This window comes from Patagioenas fasciata, chromosome 8 (genome assembly GCF_037038585.1).
Source record: "Patagioenas fasciata isolate bPatFas1 chromosome 8, bPatFas1.hap1, whole genome shotgun sequence".
NCBI classification, from domain to species: Eukaryota; Metazoa; Chordata; class Aves; order Columbiformes; family Columbidae; genus Patagioenas; species Patagioenas fasciata.
The window spans coordinates 26,597,944-26,616,526 of record NC_092527.1 but is presented as its reverse complement, the minus strand read 5'-3'; the positions used below and the strand labels follow the sequence as shown (position 1 = coordinate 26,616,526).

The 18,583-nt window shown below is 37.5% G+C and overlaps 1 protein-coding gene across 8 annotated transcripts in view; it reads left to right on the top strand.

Annotated features, from left to right (window-relative positions):
* BLNK (B cell linker) overlaps positions 1-18,583 on the top strand; it is a 101,481-nt gene that overhangs the window by 64,683 nt on the left and 18,215 nt on the right. For 6 of the 8 annotated variants that reach the window (XR_011740314.1, XM_065843724.2, XM_065843729.2 and 3 more), the window contains 8 exons: positions 4,514-4,579; positions 10,191-10,247; positions 12,294-12,343; positions 13,290-13,330; positions 14,197-14,353; positions 15,548-15,717; positions 16,203-16,281; positions 16,999-17,079. Coding sequence is in view for 7 of the 8 variants with exons in the window: in XM_065843724.2 (XP_065699796.1) it covers positions 4,514-4,579; positions 10,191-10,247; positions 12,294-12,343; positions 13,290-13,330; positions 14,197-14,353; positions 15,548-15,717; positions 16,203-16,281; positions 16,999-17,079 (701 nt within the window). In the remaining variant the exon portion in view is untranslated. The remainder of the gene's footprint in view (positions 1-4,513; positions 4,580-10,190; positions 10,248-12,293; positions 12,344-13,289; positions 13,331-14,196; positions 14,354-15,547; positions 15,718-16,202; positions 16,282-16,998; positions 17,080-18,583) is intronic. The other 2 variants (XM_065843727.2, XM_065843732.2) reach the window with 1 other exon arrangement.

Sequence of the window (18,583 nt, the reverse complement as noted above, 5' to 3'; positions counted from 1 at the left end):
TTTGAGAGTGAGTATGTGTCATAGGCCAGGCCCACCCATTGCCCTTTACTTGACTCACATTCTTCATATGCTGAGCTGTGAGCAGATCAAAGAGAGGGTGGGTTGGTTTCATTTTGTTTTATCTCAAGGCAGCTCTGCCAGTCCTTGAGCACAGATAGGTATTTTGTGACGCAGCAAATCCTTTCAGGGTATATTGTATTTGCAATGGTAAACCTTTCCACCTTCCTTTACATATGTATCACAGCTAGTGACTCCTTTATCAATACACCTGATAATCCTGAATTGTTGGAGGTCAAAACTGATAAGGTATTAGAAAACTCAACACAGGGCTAGAAAGTGCTTCCCTTTAAGAGTTGTTGAAGTATCTTTTTGTTATTCCCTTCAACATGTAGAATTCCTAAGGTATTTGTAAGAAACCTAAAACTTTTAGGAAGCACCTATAGCAAAGTCTTCCAAACTTCTCATCTGCAGAAGTTTGGAAATCTATTCTGTATACAGTGAGTTCCTGATCAAAGGGTCCCATCCAGTCTATACCTGTCACAATTAAAGTGGATCTCAAAGTAGCTATCTATTGCTGAAAAATGTTTTCAAAGATTAACAGTGACACAGACTGCACCTTTATCTGCAAGCCTGACTTTAGATAAAAAGCTCTCAACCAAGGTGAATGGAGAGTTGGTACTTGTAGTTACTCTTAAGTTTGACCTCTTAATTATCTTTAATTGCACGCAATGCAAGGTAAAACTAGCATTACTTATTATTTTTATTTACAGTATTAGCTGATTGAGGTCCTTGAATGTTTCTAATATCTGTTCATCCCAAGAGAATAATCGGAAAATAAACATTAGTTGGTTACGAGGTCCTGACTCAGATGTGTTGTGAGGAAGGAGGCTGTAGTTATGCACCTGCAGCAAGGGCTGTCTACACTGAGCCATGGTAGCCTCCATTTCCTACACACTCTCAGGGCTGCTGCTCTGATAAGTTCTCCCACTATGAAACTCTCTACTTGGAGTACTGTCTTAAGCAAGGAATACTATATGAGAGCCAGACAAGAAGTATTTGAGAGCTAGTCAGATATGCAGATTGAGGCAAAACATTAAGTGTGTAAATGACCTTCTGAGCTTCAGTTTTATCATCACTTTGGAATGTCCTTCAGGCTTCAGTTTGAGACCCTCAAGGTTTGGAGAATCCTCTTGCTGTCTGCCTCTCATTGTTTCTCCTGTCTCTCTAAAATCACGAGTCAGTCAGACAGCTCTCTGTAAAACTTGTCAGTTGTAGCCTATTATATCAGTTGGCATCTCAAGAAGTCTCAGCCTCTAACTGGACAGACTGGTTTTTGCAGCTTGTTCATGGGTCAAAGGAGATTCCACTTGAACTCAAGTTCATCCATGTTGACGACTACCTACACTTACCATTATACAGTGCACTGGTTATCTGCTTACTCTCATGGGCTTGATACAAATTGAGTTGTCCAGAGGCAAGAAACTATTAATAATTATTCCAGCAACTCCCACAAGAGCTACATAACTTTGAAATCTGAAAAAAATCTTACAAATACATATTATACACTCCCTAATTTATCACAATTTATAATTAGAAAATGGAATTACTCCAGAAAAAGAATGAGGAATAAGAAAGAGATGTTTTTAGGAAATTTGATTATGCAAAAATGGGGACGTTTTGCTTTCAGTCCATCTGCATGGGAAAAATATCTGATCACACCAGTAGCAGCACATGCAATTGTCTCTAATGCAACTTAAAAAAAAAAAAATGGAAACGTATTAAAATGCTCATTAAAACTATAGCCTTATTCAGTGCACGTGGAACACCCATGATAGTCTAATCAATTCACCTAGATATGATCAAATGAAAAGCAAACTGTTTTGGGTACTTGTAGTTATAAATTTTGGGGTGGGTTTTGTGTGTGTGTGGATTTTTTTTTTTTTAAGAGATCAAAGTGGCAATGTAAAATAAGTCATGTGAAAAATGAAACACCTTGTTTTTCAAAATAAAGCCATAATTTTGCTAGTGTAAAGATACATTAATGTCAGAGGTGAGCAATAACTGATATTCAGATCTAAATCTACACTTAGATTTTGTTACTGTTGTTTGGGTCCTATCTCTAACAAAAAATAAATATAGGAAGAAAAATAACTGATCCTTAAATGCATTTCTAATTAAAGGCTGGCAAGGACACAAGCACTTGCAAACAACCATGCTCCACAAACTAGAACTAAACAATTTAAACCTCCTCTCATTTTTTTTGTTCCTCATTACTCTTAATTTATAGGCAATGCCAGGTGCCAGCTGGGGCACAAGACAGAAACAGTAACTGCAGAAGATGGCTATTTATGATGTTTTGAGTATAACCAGAAGCTTAATCTATTAGGAAAAAGAAAAACAAAACCTCAGAGAAAAGCAGAAGTTCTTCCAAGATCTTCAGCCGAGATTTGCAGACTTAATGTATCTGGTTAGTTTAGATAATAATCTAGACTATTCTCGTATATATAGTGCATTGTTGCAGGAAAACTTGAAACGTTTCGCTGTGCATTTGTTTTTCACACCTATAAGTAATTTGGTTTTTTTATATCAGCAGGTAACATTATCCTTTTGCTGTAAATTAATAGTATGTGTTTTGAGCAGAAGTTGAAGATGTGCTTGTGAATTATTTGTCAGTTATTCTCATGATTTTTTATTTTATTTTGTTTTGTTTCCCTGAGTTGAGAACCTAAAAAGAATAGGTCAAAGTGTTGGAGGTTTTTGGGGGGGGTTAGTTGGTTGGTTTTAAATAAAATGGGGCAAATATTTAGGCTCTAGGAATACTTTTGAAGTATCCGATCCATGACCTAGCCTGCAAAATATTCCATGCTGTTGTATTACAATGCTGGTGGAAATGTGGAATATCCTTCAATTCCAGCTGACGTAATGAAAGGATCAGATTTTTTTGTTATGTTAATAAACATTATTAAGACTAAAATTAAGCTTCATTATTTACTTCACGATTCCAAAAACTTACAAATACTCAGTTATGTAACTGTTCTTTTTAAGCAAGTCTCATAAAGTGGGATTAATTGTCACTAACTACCAGAATTGCTCTAAAATTGGGAGCAGAAGTAGGAAGGTCCCTTTCAGCATAAGCCTAGTTCTCGACTGCTACCTGCTGCCTTGGGTGGTTACATGTCTGCTCAACCTGAACCACGGACTGCAGACAATTGTATTATGTTAGTGCAGTTATTTCCTGGGTTTTGTTCAGCTAATTCTCATCTGATTTCAACTTCCTTTGAAAAAGTTATTTTAATTTTTAAGAGACAGCTGTAATTACTAATGATGAAGATGGAAGACAGTTTCTTTTTAGTGAAGCTCTATGTGTTACTCAACCTTCTGAATAATAAGGTTTCAAGTTTAAAGAAAGTTTTTTAAAAAGGGGGGAAATGTACTTTGTTTGTACTTCTTTGTAAGCAAAGCTTCCAAGAGTCTTTTGGTAGCCTGAGCTTGCATCAGAGATAAGGCAGGCAAGACTAAAATGTGGAATGACACAGACAAATTATAATGAAGAATGGAAGACAAATTTTTTAAGCCCCTTTTTAACAAAAAAAAAAAATTGCTTTTCTTTACTGGTTGTGATAAAATCTTCAGGTCAAGTCTAATAAAAATACTTAGTTTAAGTGAACAGGAAGAACATACACTGTGTGAAGAAACTAAAAATATATATGCATTCTACAGAAGTTTCTAGTCTGATCAGACTTCCAACAGGTTTCATTATAAAATCAATCTTTTGCAGAAAGTTTTATCTGTGTTCCTGACACTGAGTTGATTTTTGTTGTGTGGTAAATGGGAAATAAGGTGGGATTCCAAATGATACTTGCTGAGTGAAAAATTAGATATTCAACTTATATTTCCTTGATTACAAGTAAAATTTTAATGAGGTCAGTGCAGGTGATGAATAAAACAATCTGTGATTCCAGATCAGTCCGTGTAACTGGAGTGCTGAGATCACAGGTTGTTACAGCTCAGAGTCACAGATACTCCAATGGTTTCTCAGGTGGCCTGGGAATGTATAATTTTCCCCCTCCTATTATAACTGCAAACACTATGGGAATGAGGTCAACTGTCCACAGATGAAATGACCTGTTTAATGTCAGATATCAGAGGCCATTTTCATTATAGCTGTGGAGTGTTGTAAAGTCAGTTCTGAACAAAATGCTAACATTGAAATATTCTAAACTATCAATTTAAGCAATGATGTTCCTTCCTGATGCACTTGCTCTTTAATTGATTAAGCTGCACTTAATTGTATTAAGGAGAAGGATAACACAAATCATGACAAAGAGCTTGATTAAAAAGGGAGAGAAACTTCATACACAAATGATTTAGCAACTAAATTACTTATTGAACATATATTAAGCATTTTTGACGTGTGAAATTTTACCGGAAATGCGTTTTCTCTATTTTTCTTATATAAATGAGTGTTCAACCACATGGAAATTTAATGCCGGGTTTGTTTAATATCTTACAGGAAGCTTCAAAAGATGGTGCATGACATCAAGAAAAATGAAAGTGGGATAATAAACAAATTCAAAAAGTAAGTTTGAAATGCCAATCCTATTTTCATCAATTTGGGGAAGCTCTGCTAGCATAATGTATAGTACTTTAGTGGAGGGAACCTGTTATTCTAAAGGGATGTACTTCAGTGTATGTAAAAGCTTCGGTCCAGACTGTGACTTACAGAAATGTCATCAGTATTAAGAATACCACAAAGTAGTTACAGAACTGACCTTCAATGGGAGGTTGTGTTTGTAGCCCTGAAAAACAGTATTTGACTAAAATGCATTTTTCTTACATATTCTTTGGGAATGACCATCACTTGTTGTTTAGGTGTGTTGCCTTTCTCCTCAGGCCACTGTTTAGACTACCTGCTGCAATTAAGTTTTGAGATCCACCTTGAACCAACTGGTCAGACATCATAGTTAGAATTCTCATAAAAATGCTAAGTCCTCCTGTGTTTCAGTCCCATAAAACAAAACCCAGCATTACCTAACATCCATATTCCAGTAAGAAGTGTTAAACAGCATGCATATTGATGTCATGTGCATAAGAGTGTCATAAAATATTCATGTGTATTTATACATAGAAATTCCAGTAATTCTGCATCCTTGTCAAATGAATACACTGTTCACTGTTTCCAGGCAAACATCTATTTAAACCAATTAGCTATTTAGCACACTTTTTCTTTTTCTTAATGCAATAGCTCATTTGCATTGAACTCCCATTTGGATGTGATTTTTCTCATCCAGCTGTCTTTCTTGATATGGGTCATTGACAACAAAAGTACTAAGTACTTTTAAAAGTTAATTAGTACACAGTATCTGCAGTGTTTCCAGGACGACCACATTAAATTCTAGAAATACATCTCTTGTGCATAAAAGGCACATATGAACATGGTTTAAAATTGTTCTTAAATAGTTGCCATGATGGCTCAGTTCAAGGAAAAGAAAAAGCGTGGTTTTAACAAGAGCTAATTCTAGGTTAACACAAAGTGATCGGTAAGCTTGTGGGAGAAGCAGTAGGGCTCTGCCTGGTTTGGCTGTGCAAGGGCTCTGCAAAGCCAGGCTGCTCCTGCGGGGCTGGTGTCTGTGGGGCAGCTGCTGCCCCTGGCAGAGGAGGGGAGTGCACTGCTGGGAGCAGCAGCCGCCCCGCTCACCTGTTCCCCTGGCTGGAGGAGGAACCTGAGGCTGCAGCCCCTCTGCTGGGGCCTCCTTGGCACAGGGGTGATTCTGTCCGCAAACCGTGAGCAGGCTCTGATGGTAACACCTGATGTATCAGACAGATTCTTGAGATCACTTTCTTCCTTTACTCATCCTCTTTCACTCCGGCACTGCTGCAATTTGCAGTAAATCACAGTCATGTGGTATATGTACTTGTTATTTCCACACATGCACAAAGCAAATTTTATGCCTTATGATGACCCTCTTCCAACTACTTGGATCTTTATTCATAGCATGTTTGTTTTTAACACAGTGCGTATGTAAATAGACCACTGTGTTCAGTGATCTGTCTACAAAAAAACTCGTAGTTTCACCTCAGACCTGCTCACAGTGAAGAGCTGCTAGGCTGATGGGTTTTTGGAGGGGAGGGAGGGGGTGAGAGACATTGCCAGGGGTGGCAATGCTTTTTTAAGAAGGAGTGGCTTCCCACTCCAAATTAGTAGTTTAAATGTAGTAAATGTTAATCATGTTGCAGTGAGTCCTGTTCAAATGCCTCAGAGAGGAGAACAGATGGCAGAAACAATAGAAGCATCTCAAATTTATAATTTGAGGCAACAAATTGGCTCCCACAGTTGCTGGATGTGAATTCTGCTGTTAATCAGTACTGCTCTGACTGTGTGTCCTTCCCTGAGAGTAAAAGGGGAAGGACAATGGAAAAATAACAAGAACTAAATGTAGCTGAAGCTGGGAAGGTCAGAGGTGCCATCATTAAATGTCAGATATGAGATTGCTGCTATAATTCTGCAATTCTTTGATTCTCTCAAGATTAAAAAAAAAACCACAAGAAAGAGCAGGCTTATAAAAACTCTCTTAATATATGACTGCAGCACAAAGCTCACATTTCACCTCTCCCAGTTATAAGAATAGAAATTGAGATTAAAAGCACACACACAAAAAAAATCTTTCTGATACTCCTATGGTTCATCTCAGTCATATTCATCTTTTCTGCAATTATGAAGATCAGAAACTTACCCCTAGTTTTTTTTAAAAAATGAAGAAAAAATTATCATATTTGCACATGACTTCAGAACTCAAATTTTGAACCCAGCACATTATGAGACTTGCAATAATGCATGAGTTGACAACACTGATAAGGGTATGTAGAAGAGATGCCAAGCTTTGCAGAATTAGAACTGGCTGTATTCATCTGAATGTGCCATTTGGGGGCTCTTTGTTTTACTTTTCTAGATGCTTTTTCTAAAAACATGCAGTTATCCAGTTGATTGTTCCCTTTATTTCATTTATAGGATTATCTTATTAAATGTCAAGGATCTAAACAGGACTGAAGCAGGAGAAATTGTATAAAAATTGGGTTTAGGTAGCACGTATTTGGAATTTGTCTATATGCTTGAAAAAAAACACATTGTTTTGGCTCAAATTGAAGTCTACTATAAGTATAAATAATTTTAGAGAAGTCAAATAGTCTACTTGCTTATCCCAAACCTACAGCTGTCACATGTCACACATATATACTGTAGGCCTCTGCTACTGAAATTGAAAGAATGATCATATACTTATGAAATACATTTGACCTAATCTGGATTTGCTCTTGATCATGCAGAAAAGTAAGAAAAGTTCTTGCACCCAGTGGCTTGCACTCTGGTCTAGTACATTTGCAGGGTGCAGGTGGGGAGGGGTTCATCTACCATCCATGTGTGTCTTAAAGGTCTGCAGAAAGCAGCCTGAACAGTGGTGATAACAAGAAAAAAAAAAAAACTACAGATGGTTTCTTCATTGCTTAAAAGTTCCTGTTTATTCCCCATCCTGACTCAAAATTTTCTGACAGTAAAAACATTGCCCACTGCAAACTACCATTCACCTGCTGCCCTTAATCACATCCAGAGCTGTTTACAATACTGGAGCCTCCCAGCTGCTGTGCAGATCATGATGTCAAACAGGATTATGTACTCAGGTGAAGAAGCAATAGCTAAAGCCAAGGTTGTATAAACAATGAGACCGGGGGCATTGTTTTTGTATTCGTATACTTGGCAGTACAGAACAGGTAAGAAACAAATCATAGGTTTCACTCTCCAGGATAGCTGCCTATGCTTGAAATGCACTGTAAAGACAGAGCACTTACCCGTAAATCATAAGCTTTAAGCCCCTCTGTTCAGTGGAATCTTGGCTCCATTGAAGTTGGTGCTAATACTCATTCTGCCTATACAGCAAAGTCAGTATTTCACCCTAAAGTTTTGGTATGTGCTGACCTACTGCATTGACTAAGAAACTAGAAGTTCAAGTCACCTTGTTGCAATATCACATCCTATCAAAACTTCCTTTACAAAGCCATTAGAAATCATGCACTTGTAGTTATTTGTCTAACTGCACGCAATCCAAATATGTGCATTTCTTGAAATAGCATTTGCCACGTGACGTGAAAAACTGGAAGAAAATGCATTTTCATCTCACCTGCTTTACCCAGCTTTTTAGTTGGTTAAGTTTTTACTTCAGATTTGTCTGGTCCATTTTCCTATACCATTTATCACTCACGCAATAACCTCAGGCAGAAAAACTGAGTTGTGTCACTAAATGTCTCTTCAACCTGCATAGCTGCAACTAGAGGATATCCATAATAAAGCCCTTGGCAGAGGGAGAAGTGGTATTTTATGGATTAAACAATGAGAGAAAAGTACTAAAATCAAGCTTTACCACACTTAAGAAGAGAAACCATTAAAAAGTATAATACCTAATTTTAACTGTATTCTAAAGAAACATTAATTTCAACATGTAGCTAAATTGAATGTTTTGAGTGCCAGGATTTTTATTAATATAAGGATACTTCAAAGTGAAGATTAAGAAATCACAGTGGTGTGCTGTTTCACTGCCACAGCACATTATAAAGAAAATGTGCAAAAGAGTAGTAATAACACTTAAAACTAAAAAGTTTCAGTGTAACTTTCTGTACTATTGCCAGATAATTCCAAAGCTACAGCAAACCATTCCACTAGATCATGAGAATACAGCTCAGGAGAAGTTTCTCTGTCAGCTGGATTGCACCTGTTTGGACCGCTGAAAAAGTTTTCAGCAAAGTTAAATTAATTTATCTTTTACTCACAAGTATGATGATCTAATGCACTTAGGACTAATACGTACTATAAATATTCAACTCAGTAAAGATGTCAATATAATTCTTGTAAAACCTATTAAGTTAAAATTGTTCCTAACAAGGAAGTGGGCTTTGTACAAAATTAACAACAGAAAAAGTGAAGGACTATTGAAAACAAAGAGTTTTTAGGCACATCTTAAGTGCTGGGAGACTAATCAGAAATATTAGTGAGGAAATGCATCTGTACTAGAATTAAGTGCTACAGGTAAAGGGCTACTATTATGTATGTATGTTTACTTCTCTGGGTGTAGCCTGTAAAAACACGTATTGCTAGAGCAGAAAACCCAGACCTCTGCTGCTGTGTATTTTAAAATTCTCCGTTTAGTGCAAGAAAACACAAAACTGTGCTATGAACTTGAAGCATGTGATTAATATTTGCAATTCCTACAGGACTCCTTACATGAGAAAAGTTAAGCGCGTGCCTGAAAGCTTTGTTGGATCAACCTCAGCATGCTATAGAGGGGAAATCTCAGAATATATTGGTTTTTAAAATGAAATGGTTTGGTCTCCTAAAAGTTGCTGTGAATTTCTTTACATTGCATTCTGTTCTTCTCTGAGCAGCATCTAGATGTGTTATGTCTCTCTTAAAATCTGTAAACGTACTCCCAAAAATGTACTTGGCTTTTATTGAGTCCTTTAGAACTGAAATTTCTTGGGGATATTTCAAAGTCTCCATAAAATTACTTATTTTCTATTAAATTTCAGAAAATCTCTAGTCCCATTGAAGTAAATGGAAACTTGTATTATTTGTGTTCTATCACAGCTAACACAGAGATACTTCAACTGTAACTTAAGTCCAAAGCAGAGTACAACTAGAATATTTTACTTGGAAATTGCATTTGCTGTAATTTTATATAACTGTTAAAAGATATGTTAGGAAATCGTTCTGTCTTCTACTGAAAGATCTATGCTCAGTTGAACGTCATTTGATTCTTTCAGTCCATTCTCATTAACTTCAGGATAAGGGTATGAAATCAATTATCACTCTGCAAGCATCTATGTGGATAATTACGTCAGAATCTGAAATAGCTAGGTAACCAATCCTTGACGTAGGGGTTATGTCTTTTGAGCTTGTGTTGTGGCTTGCACATTGGGTGAAGTTCTGGTTCTTGCTAAGCAAAGCTCCACTTGACTTCAAAAGAGCCTGAATCTCATTTCTGGCACTCAGTAAATCATATCAGTACAGCAAGAATTATTTTTTTTAAATGGATTTGAATTTTAGAATAACATATTTTAAGAGATCCTAGCAAATATAGATGTGGCGGTGAACTGTTTCAGCTCTGTGACAGAAACATTATTTCTTTTCTTCTATTGATACTCAGGTTCCAAAATGAACAAGTGGCCTTAATTTGCAAAACTGGGAAAGATACTTGGGATCGGTATGCTATTTCAGAGCTGCACAATGGCATGATAGGCTGCTTAGACACAGACCTCTGTTCTGTGCTTCGTATGCTTTCATTATAACATATTTCTATTTTCTGTCAGGGCCGCTGCCAGGATTTATGGGGCCTGGGACAAAGTGTTAAAGTCTTCTCCTTAGCACCTTGGAAATGTATAATGTGGCTTAAGCCGCATCGCTTTACGCTGTGACACACACAGCCTCTTGGTGTGTTTGAGTCCCACTCTTTTCCAGGTCTCCATCATCTCCGAACAACTCACAACAGACCTGTTGCAAAGTACATTTATATATATTTTGTTTTTTATTGTTGTTATTATTATTATTTATTTTTTTTGTCTGCCTTCCCTAAAACACGAGATCTGCCCTGGCAGTGGCCCTGGTGGTTTTTCTTTCTAACATGCCTGTGCTAACCTGGCCAGAAGACAACATCAGGGCTGTTGAGAATGCTTTTTAATCTACTGTTTGTACACTGTTACATTGTGCTGTGTGAAGTTAAAGATTTGGAGGGGGCAGCTATCCATCATTAGTGTTGTTAGTGATGAACAAAGCAGGTAAACGCCTCAAAAATAATGTACCTAGATTGGGTTTGGTTTTTTGGTTGGGTTTTTTTTTTGAGCTTTAGCAATGCCTGCACAATTTATTTATTGATGCATGTGCATTTTTTTCTGGTGACTACTTGAACAACAGAATTCCATGAATTCAACTCAAAAGTAGCCAGAGCATTTCTCAAAACAGATGGGAAAACTTTGTAAATGGATGTTAGTGCCAGCATGCCACCACCTAGAGCTGCACTGGTGCCTGAACAACAACACTGTAGCAGCACACTCAGGACCTAAATATTGAGTCTCAAATTCTTGTGATAAAGCAAAATTTGTAGACATCACTATTGCTCAGAGACCACAGTAAAACCTTTTAAATTCTTTGCAGACTATTTTTTTGGGAAATAATTTGCTTATTTTTGCAAATGAATTTGTTAGGACCTCACTGAAGAATGAGTGAAGCCATCAATTCAGTGCGTAGAGGTTCAGGTCTGTGGTGAGAGGTCCCATCAGTGCTACAGAGGAGCTGTCAGACAATATTCAAAAGTCACTTTGAGGATTCATTTTAATGTAAATTGTGTTAATTGCTACAAAAAGCAAAGATGTTTTTTCCTCTTCAGACACATCAGTTTGACCTCTGTCACACATGCACCATTCTTTTTCTATTTAAATCCAAATTCTTCTTTTTTTTTTTTTTTTTTTTTTTAGAGTAACAGAGTAACTGATTTATCAACTGACTGTAAATCAGTGTCTTCTCTGGACAGCTGCAGTTTAACAAACAGGAATATACATATGCATGAGCAAGAGTATGTGTATACACATTTATTACATATATGTATATTCCTGTTTGCTAAATATATATATACACACATATACATAAACATGTATATGTAGAAATACTGAAAGGATCTTTCTGGCTATACAAGTTATTTTCTGATTCACTTACAAATACCATTCTAACAATGTTTACTAAAAAAGGTCCATAACAACACAAAATAATAGTAAGTGAAAACAGAATCTGGCCATGAGAGGCCTGGTGTGCATTTAAACAGTAATCATAAAATAAAATGCATGCAAAATGATAGTTATAAAAATACGACTGGAGAGCCCTGCACTAATTTCTTATGACACAGTTTAGCAAAGTCTCTGTGAGCCTGAACAGATTTTCATCTGCAGATAGACATGCATTCATCTCTGACTCCTATGTTTTCTGTTTCTTCATTGGAAATGAAGGGGAGTGTGTGTAGGCAAGGAAGCTGTTCTTTCAAAATGTGTTCCTAGCAAGCATAATTAGATTATATTCTAATTTCTTATTTGTTTCTAGCTTTTCAAAGCATCCTCTGCAGCTATTTGCTAAGCATCTGTGATGGTAATCTGTATTTCTTCAGCCGCAGTATCTTTTAACGGTTTTTTAGTATGTCTGGCTAATGCGCTCTTCTAGTGAAAGTTACTTATTAGATCATAAATGTAATAATTATTCTTTACAGACTGAAAAAAAAACCTCCACCCAGTCTACCACAAAGGGATTATGCTCCAGGTAAGGCTGTATTAATGTAAATTTAAACTGCATATCTGTGTATATTTGATACCCATACACTTAACAATATTTCAGCTATACTTTTCCGCATTTGTTTTCAATGTATCATTATCAACAGCTCTGAAAGTAGCTCATATCTCTGAACTGAGAGTAAAACATGGCAAGTTGTCCTGATGTGAAGAGAGAATAGCAAGTAGCTACTCTTTCAAAATCAGTATTTACCAGGGTTCTGCATGTAGGATGCTCTGAAAATAGAGGACAATTCACATCCAGTCTTCTCTGCCAGAAATTAGGATGTGAAAGTAAATAGGGGAAAAAATGAACAAACGGATAATCAGATTCAGATTCGTAATACTATTAATGTGAAAACGATGATGTCATGAATTATCTTACAGGTACAACTATGCTTGCTTATCATACAGCACTGCCCACAAGCTAGTTCATGCTCATTTTTACAAGTTAACAACTATCTTGTTAAAGAAAAAGCTATATGAAAATGGAAGAGGACAGAGTTTGGAAGATATCAGATAATTGTTCCATGTTTAATGTAAACACTTGCAATTAGTGTGCTGTCCTGGAAGCAAGAAAGTACAAAGTGCAGAGGTCAGCAACAGATCTGTTATGTAGAAATTGTTAGTCCTTCTTAAAAATTAGATTCATTAGTAGGACACTCTGGGTAAAGTACGTGCTCTGCTGTTCAAACCATGTACAGTTTGCCATTTTCTAGTGTTTTTTCCAACATCTCTGAAACAATTTAGAAAAACAAGCAAGCAGACATTTAATTTACTATTCAGTCCAAACCAGATGTATTGCTCTGAACTGTTTAGGACATTTTGACCACTCTTTTCAAACTGAATATGGTAGATTCTTCTTTTCAATCGGTACTTAAGATAAACATCTATGTTTGCTATTTCATCTCCTTAATTAACTCTAATGTTTGGTTTAGAACATGCAGACAATGAAGAGGAACAATGGTCAGATGATTTTGTAAGTACATATTTTGGGGTAGTGGGAGGTTACTGTGGCAACAAGTACAGCACAAGCAATAATAATAAAAGTTTATTTTTGAATCATCTATTGTAGTTGAACTTTAATACTACTGAAATATTATCTTGTTACCTCAGCATTATTTGTAAATAGCCGCTGATTTTTAGCTATCCTAATTTTTTTCACATTAAACTTCGAAGTACGCTCAAGCACTGCCAGTGGTAGCCATGGATGCTAAGCTTTTTGGTTGGGTAAGCCCATGGCATCAATTTGAGGGAGTTCTCAAAGTGAACAGTAATTTCAGAAACCAGTTAAGACCTTCTGTTTTGGAGTGGAAGGGGTGAGGAGGGGAAAGCCGCTTCTTCCTGAAAATGAAAAATTTCTGATAAGATTTTAGAGAACCTTAGAATGAAGCAAGTCATGGTCATCAGCCATGTGAAGTAATTGCCATAATGTACAACCATCAGCCTGGAGTGACTAGTTCCCTTCTGGAATGAGCTCCCAAGTACCCTTTTAATAGGAAACGGAGAGTAAGTGACAGGACACATCAGGAGTCACTGTTGGAACTAGGAAGGAACTGTCCCATGAAGGGAAACAAGCTGTTGGTCCATAATTTGAAGACTGAACTCCTGGTGTAAAGACTCCTCTAAGACAGCAAGGAGCAGGAACCTCCTGGGAGGAGCGGGGCGGGGGTGGGTGGGAGTGTCTGTTTGGAGAGGGAGCACTGAAAGGGAGTGTGACATGTCCTCTCAAGTATGCATCCTTGTAATTTAGTTAATTGTACTTGTGCAAGGATATTTGTGTCATACAGTTATGAAGCCATAAATACGTTATAAGATGAGAAATGGGAAGTTCTGTCTCTCTAGGACAGTGATTATGAAAATCCGGATGACCACTCTGACTCTGAGATGTATGTGGTCCCCAGTGAAGAGAACCCTGATGACAGCTATGAGCCACCTCCAAGCGAGCAGGAGAAAAAGAAGATTCCCTCTGCATTCCCTCTTTCTAGGGGTGAATATGCAGGTAGTTATGGACTAGTTGTCTATTTCAGCTTGATAATTGCTTATTTATCAGTACCAAAAGAGAATAGGCCTTAAATGGACAACCTCAAGTGTTTGCTTTTAATTCTGACAATCCGGTCTTCAGTTTTCAGAGATATGGTTTGTTGTTACAGCATGAAACAGGTTAGTATTGTTAGCAATGTTTAGAAATTTAATATAATGCATCCTACAGACTTTGATAGACATCTACTAACTACAAAATCCAAGCAAGTGTATGGGAGTTATCACTAACTTGGCTGCAGATTCAACTGTGTATTTAATGCAGGAATTTGTACTTAAGATTAAACACATAAGATTAGACAGGTCCCATCTTAATCTTTTCTGTATCTCAAATCATTATTTCAAAAGCAGTAAAACAGGGGACAAAGCAGCCCAAATATTCATTCCCTGTTGCCCTTCAAGATTGGTACTGGGGAGATTAAATATCCTGAAAAACAGGACAGGATCAAGATTTTATTTACGTCAATCCAGCATAAAGGCATTTTTTCTTCCTATTTTAATTCTTTTCAACCATTGGCAGATTGCACTGAAGTGAATGAAACTTAGCTTCAGTTAGATGAAGATTTGGGTGATGAGGAAAAGAAACATTGGCATGATGCCAGCTTTCATTATTGTATGATGCAAGACTGTTAACTGGTTGTGTAAATCATCAAAGTGCTAAAATACCACACACGTACACATAGAAGTTTATCAGCACTTCAGCTATGTGTTCTTTGAAAAGGGGAGGAATTTTTAAAATGACACCCCACAGGACCTAGCGTAATTTGTGTTTTAGTTCCACCCTTTGTTGTGGAACAGTTGTTTATCTTATATGTCGGATATGTTCCTTCTCACTTGCCTGGCACAGGACATACTAACTAATGGGCTACAACACCCAGCCACCACCTTTCCCCCAAGGAGTTAAACAGGTGCTCATACAACAGTCAGTGCCTAAGCACCCACTGCAGCCTGATACAGACAACTAGGTTGCTACCTTGAGTGATGAAATAAGACTAGTTTGCCCACAAGTCTCAACATCAGGACCAGCATACACTCAGTTCTGCCTTTTGACCTGAGCTGCAGCCACAGTAAAGACTTGTTTGCATTGGCAGGAGAGCACAGTCCAGAGGGTAATGTGTAATTTTTACTGAAATTGTGGTTTTCTTCCATTTAAAAGACAATCGCACCAGTCACCAGCAGCTTCCTCCCATCAAGAAATCTTTCCCAAGTGCACCCAGTCCAGCTGTGTCCAGACCAAAGAAACCATCCATGCCATCTGTGCCTTTGCCATCTCCTGCCGCAAAACCAAAAGTACCACCAAAGCCTAAGGCATGCAATGATGATGAGGTAATGTTCATAGGTGTACTTTTTTGACAGTTTAAATGACAGATGATCCCATACTGATCATGGCCTGGTGTCTTTCTTAGACTCTATAGTCCAAATAATTTTGTACATCACAAGCAGTGACCTGCGAGTACCATGCTGATTCCTAGCAGAGATCTGCCTATTTCAAGTATTCAGGGGGCTCTTTAGACCACAGGATAGTTCCTGCTCATCTGTAAAAAGCTGCAGGCAACGGGGAGAGAGAAACCTCAAAGACTACCCCAGGACTAAAGGGAAGGGAGGGCTTTTTCCACCAGTCCAGAACTGGAGTAATTTGGTGAAGGGTTTTTGGACTTGAAGAATCTCATCCGCATAGGATGATCGATGTCTGAAATAGCAGTCACTGTGAAATAGCAACTATTACAAGCTGTTGCCAGGGCTTCAATCCCAATAGTTTGTTGTTACGGTGGAGGTTTAACTGCTAGATTTTTGTCCTGCATTTCTCACAGGATAATTACATTGTGCCAGTGGACAATGATGACAACTATATTGAACCCACAGAAAGCAGCATGTCACTACCTACAAGATGTGAGTTTAAGCTAATAATTACTGCCACATTAGGAACAGCAGTGGAAAAAATGGATCAAACTAATATCTGTTTGTAGGATTCAAAGAGTGGTGGTGCAGCTATTAAAGAGACTGCAGCCTGCAAAAAAGGCAGTTGGCTCTTTTGGCCCGTGACAAGGCAAGGAAAATTGTTTTTAACTTTACTGGAAGCCATGTTTAATTCCTGCCTCTCTCACTCAGCTATTTCAAAGTCCACTCCTTGTACAACCAGGAAGCTTTTCATGATATGTGATCTCCCTCCTCACCCAAGGGAGCCACAGCATTAAAATTCTGTGTTTGCTGAAGTGCCTAAGGAGAAGAACAAGCATTTTTAGATTTTCAGTGAATAAAGCCAGACTTTGATTCATTTTTTTTCACCTCACTATTTGAAGTATATTTAGCTGGAGAATTAAATTATTACAGTCCAAAGGTGAAAAGTAAACAGAGAAGAATATGTAGTTCTGCTCTTTGCCATTACTGACAGTATCAAACCTGTTCAGCAAGGCATGAACACTGAATAATGTGTCCCTTTTATAATGAGAACTGATTTATGCCTCACAAAAAAGCTAACACTTGGACCTACTTAATATTTATTCTTCTTGTATAATTGTTACATTATTAGTTTAATATGTGTATATATAAAAGTTTGTGTGTATATACACTCGCATGCACTATTATATATGTAAAAAATGTTTTTAGCTCCTGTGAACAGGTTTATGAAGACAACAAAGTCAGTCCCCCCTACTTCTCCAAAGCCTTCTGTTACTTCTGATATGCAAGGTATGTAGAGTTTGTATCACTATTAAAATAATCTAAGACTGAGGAATGTAAAATTACACTTATTCACAACACAAACCATACGACATAACACAGAAAAACAAAAATATGTTCCCCTTTAGGTTTTTCTATGCTGTAACAGTTGTTTTGCCTAGCTTGAATACTAAATCTGTTTTAGGCATAAATAAAACAAGAATAAGTCATTTGCCCCAAAGCAATTTAATTTTAGTGTTTGGCTGTAGTGGAGGAACGCAAATAGATCAATACAGCAAAAACAATTATAGGACTCAGCATGTTAGTAATCCCATTTTACTATAGGAGCCCAGACTCAGTACTTTAAAACCACATCAAGATTCAGCCTTAAAGAAGTTCTGTATAACTTGATGTTTTGCATGTCCTGTGATACCAGTGATCCTGTTTAAATTCTATAAAGAGCAGTTTATTTGGAAAAGGAAACAAAAACAGAAGCAAATAAGAAAAATTTTTTCTTCTTTTGTAAGTGCAGATACACTTGCTTAATTGTTCTTAGCTTTGCTAACTCAGAGTTGGTTTGCATCCTTGTCATTAATTGCTTGGAATGTAACCTTAACAGACTGATCACACAGTTCTTTAAAAGTCTTTGTATATTCATTAGCAACATGTTTAGCTTTCAAGTTGTAAACTACAAAAGACTTTTTTCTGAATGGCTTAAGATTTTGTGAGTCACTTCTCAGATATTTTCAAATGCCCTTTTCTATCTCAGCCTTTCTGTAAATCAGTGTCAAGCAAAAATCAGCTCCTGACACATTACTGAAAAAAAAATAAAACATCTCCCCCTGGTGGGAACTCGAACATTTTTCAGTGCAATGAAAGCAATGAAGCCTGACAGAAAATTTATTGAAATACAATTCGATTTTCATTTAAGAAACTGGACATAGATAAGGATGCTGGTGGGTTTTGCTTTTAGTATCTTGAATTAAAAAACACTTATGGAACAGAGTTGTTCAAATACATGGCAGATAAAACTAACACCAGAGGCAATGTAGGCCCACTGATGAATGAGGTGGGTGCCCTGGTGACAGAAGGTACAGAGAAGGCAGAGTTACTGAACGCCTTCTTTTTCTCTGTCTACTCTGCTGGAGGCTGTCCTGGGGAGCCCCGTACTGCTGAGGCCCCAGAGGAAGTCAGGACAATGGAGGAGTTTGCCTTAGTTGATGAGGACAGGTTAGGGAGCAATTAAGCAATCTGGATATCCAGAAATCCATGGGTCCAGATGGGATGTACCTGCGGGTGCTGAGGGAGCTGGCTGAGGTCAGTCCTGGGCCACTCTCCATCATCTTTGTTAACTCGTGGGTAACGGGAGAGGTGCCTGAGGACTGGAGGAAAGCAAATGTCACTCCCGTCTTCAAAAAGGGCAAGAAGGACCCAGGTAACTATAGATCAGTCAGCCTCACCTCCATCCCTGGGAAGGTGATGGAACAACTTATCCTTGGTGCCATATCAAGGATAAGAGGGTCATTAGGGGCCG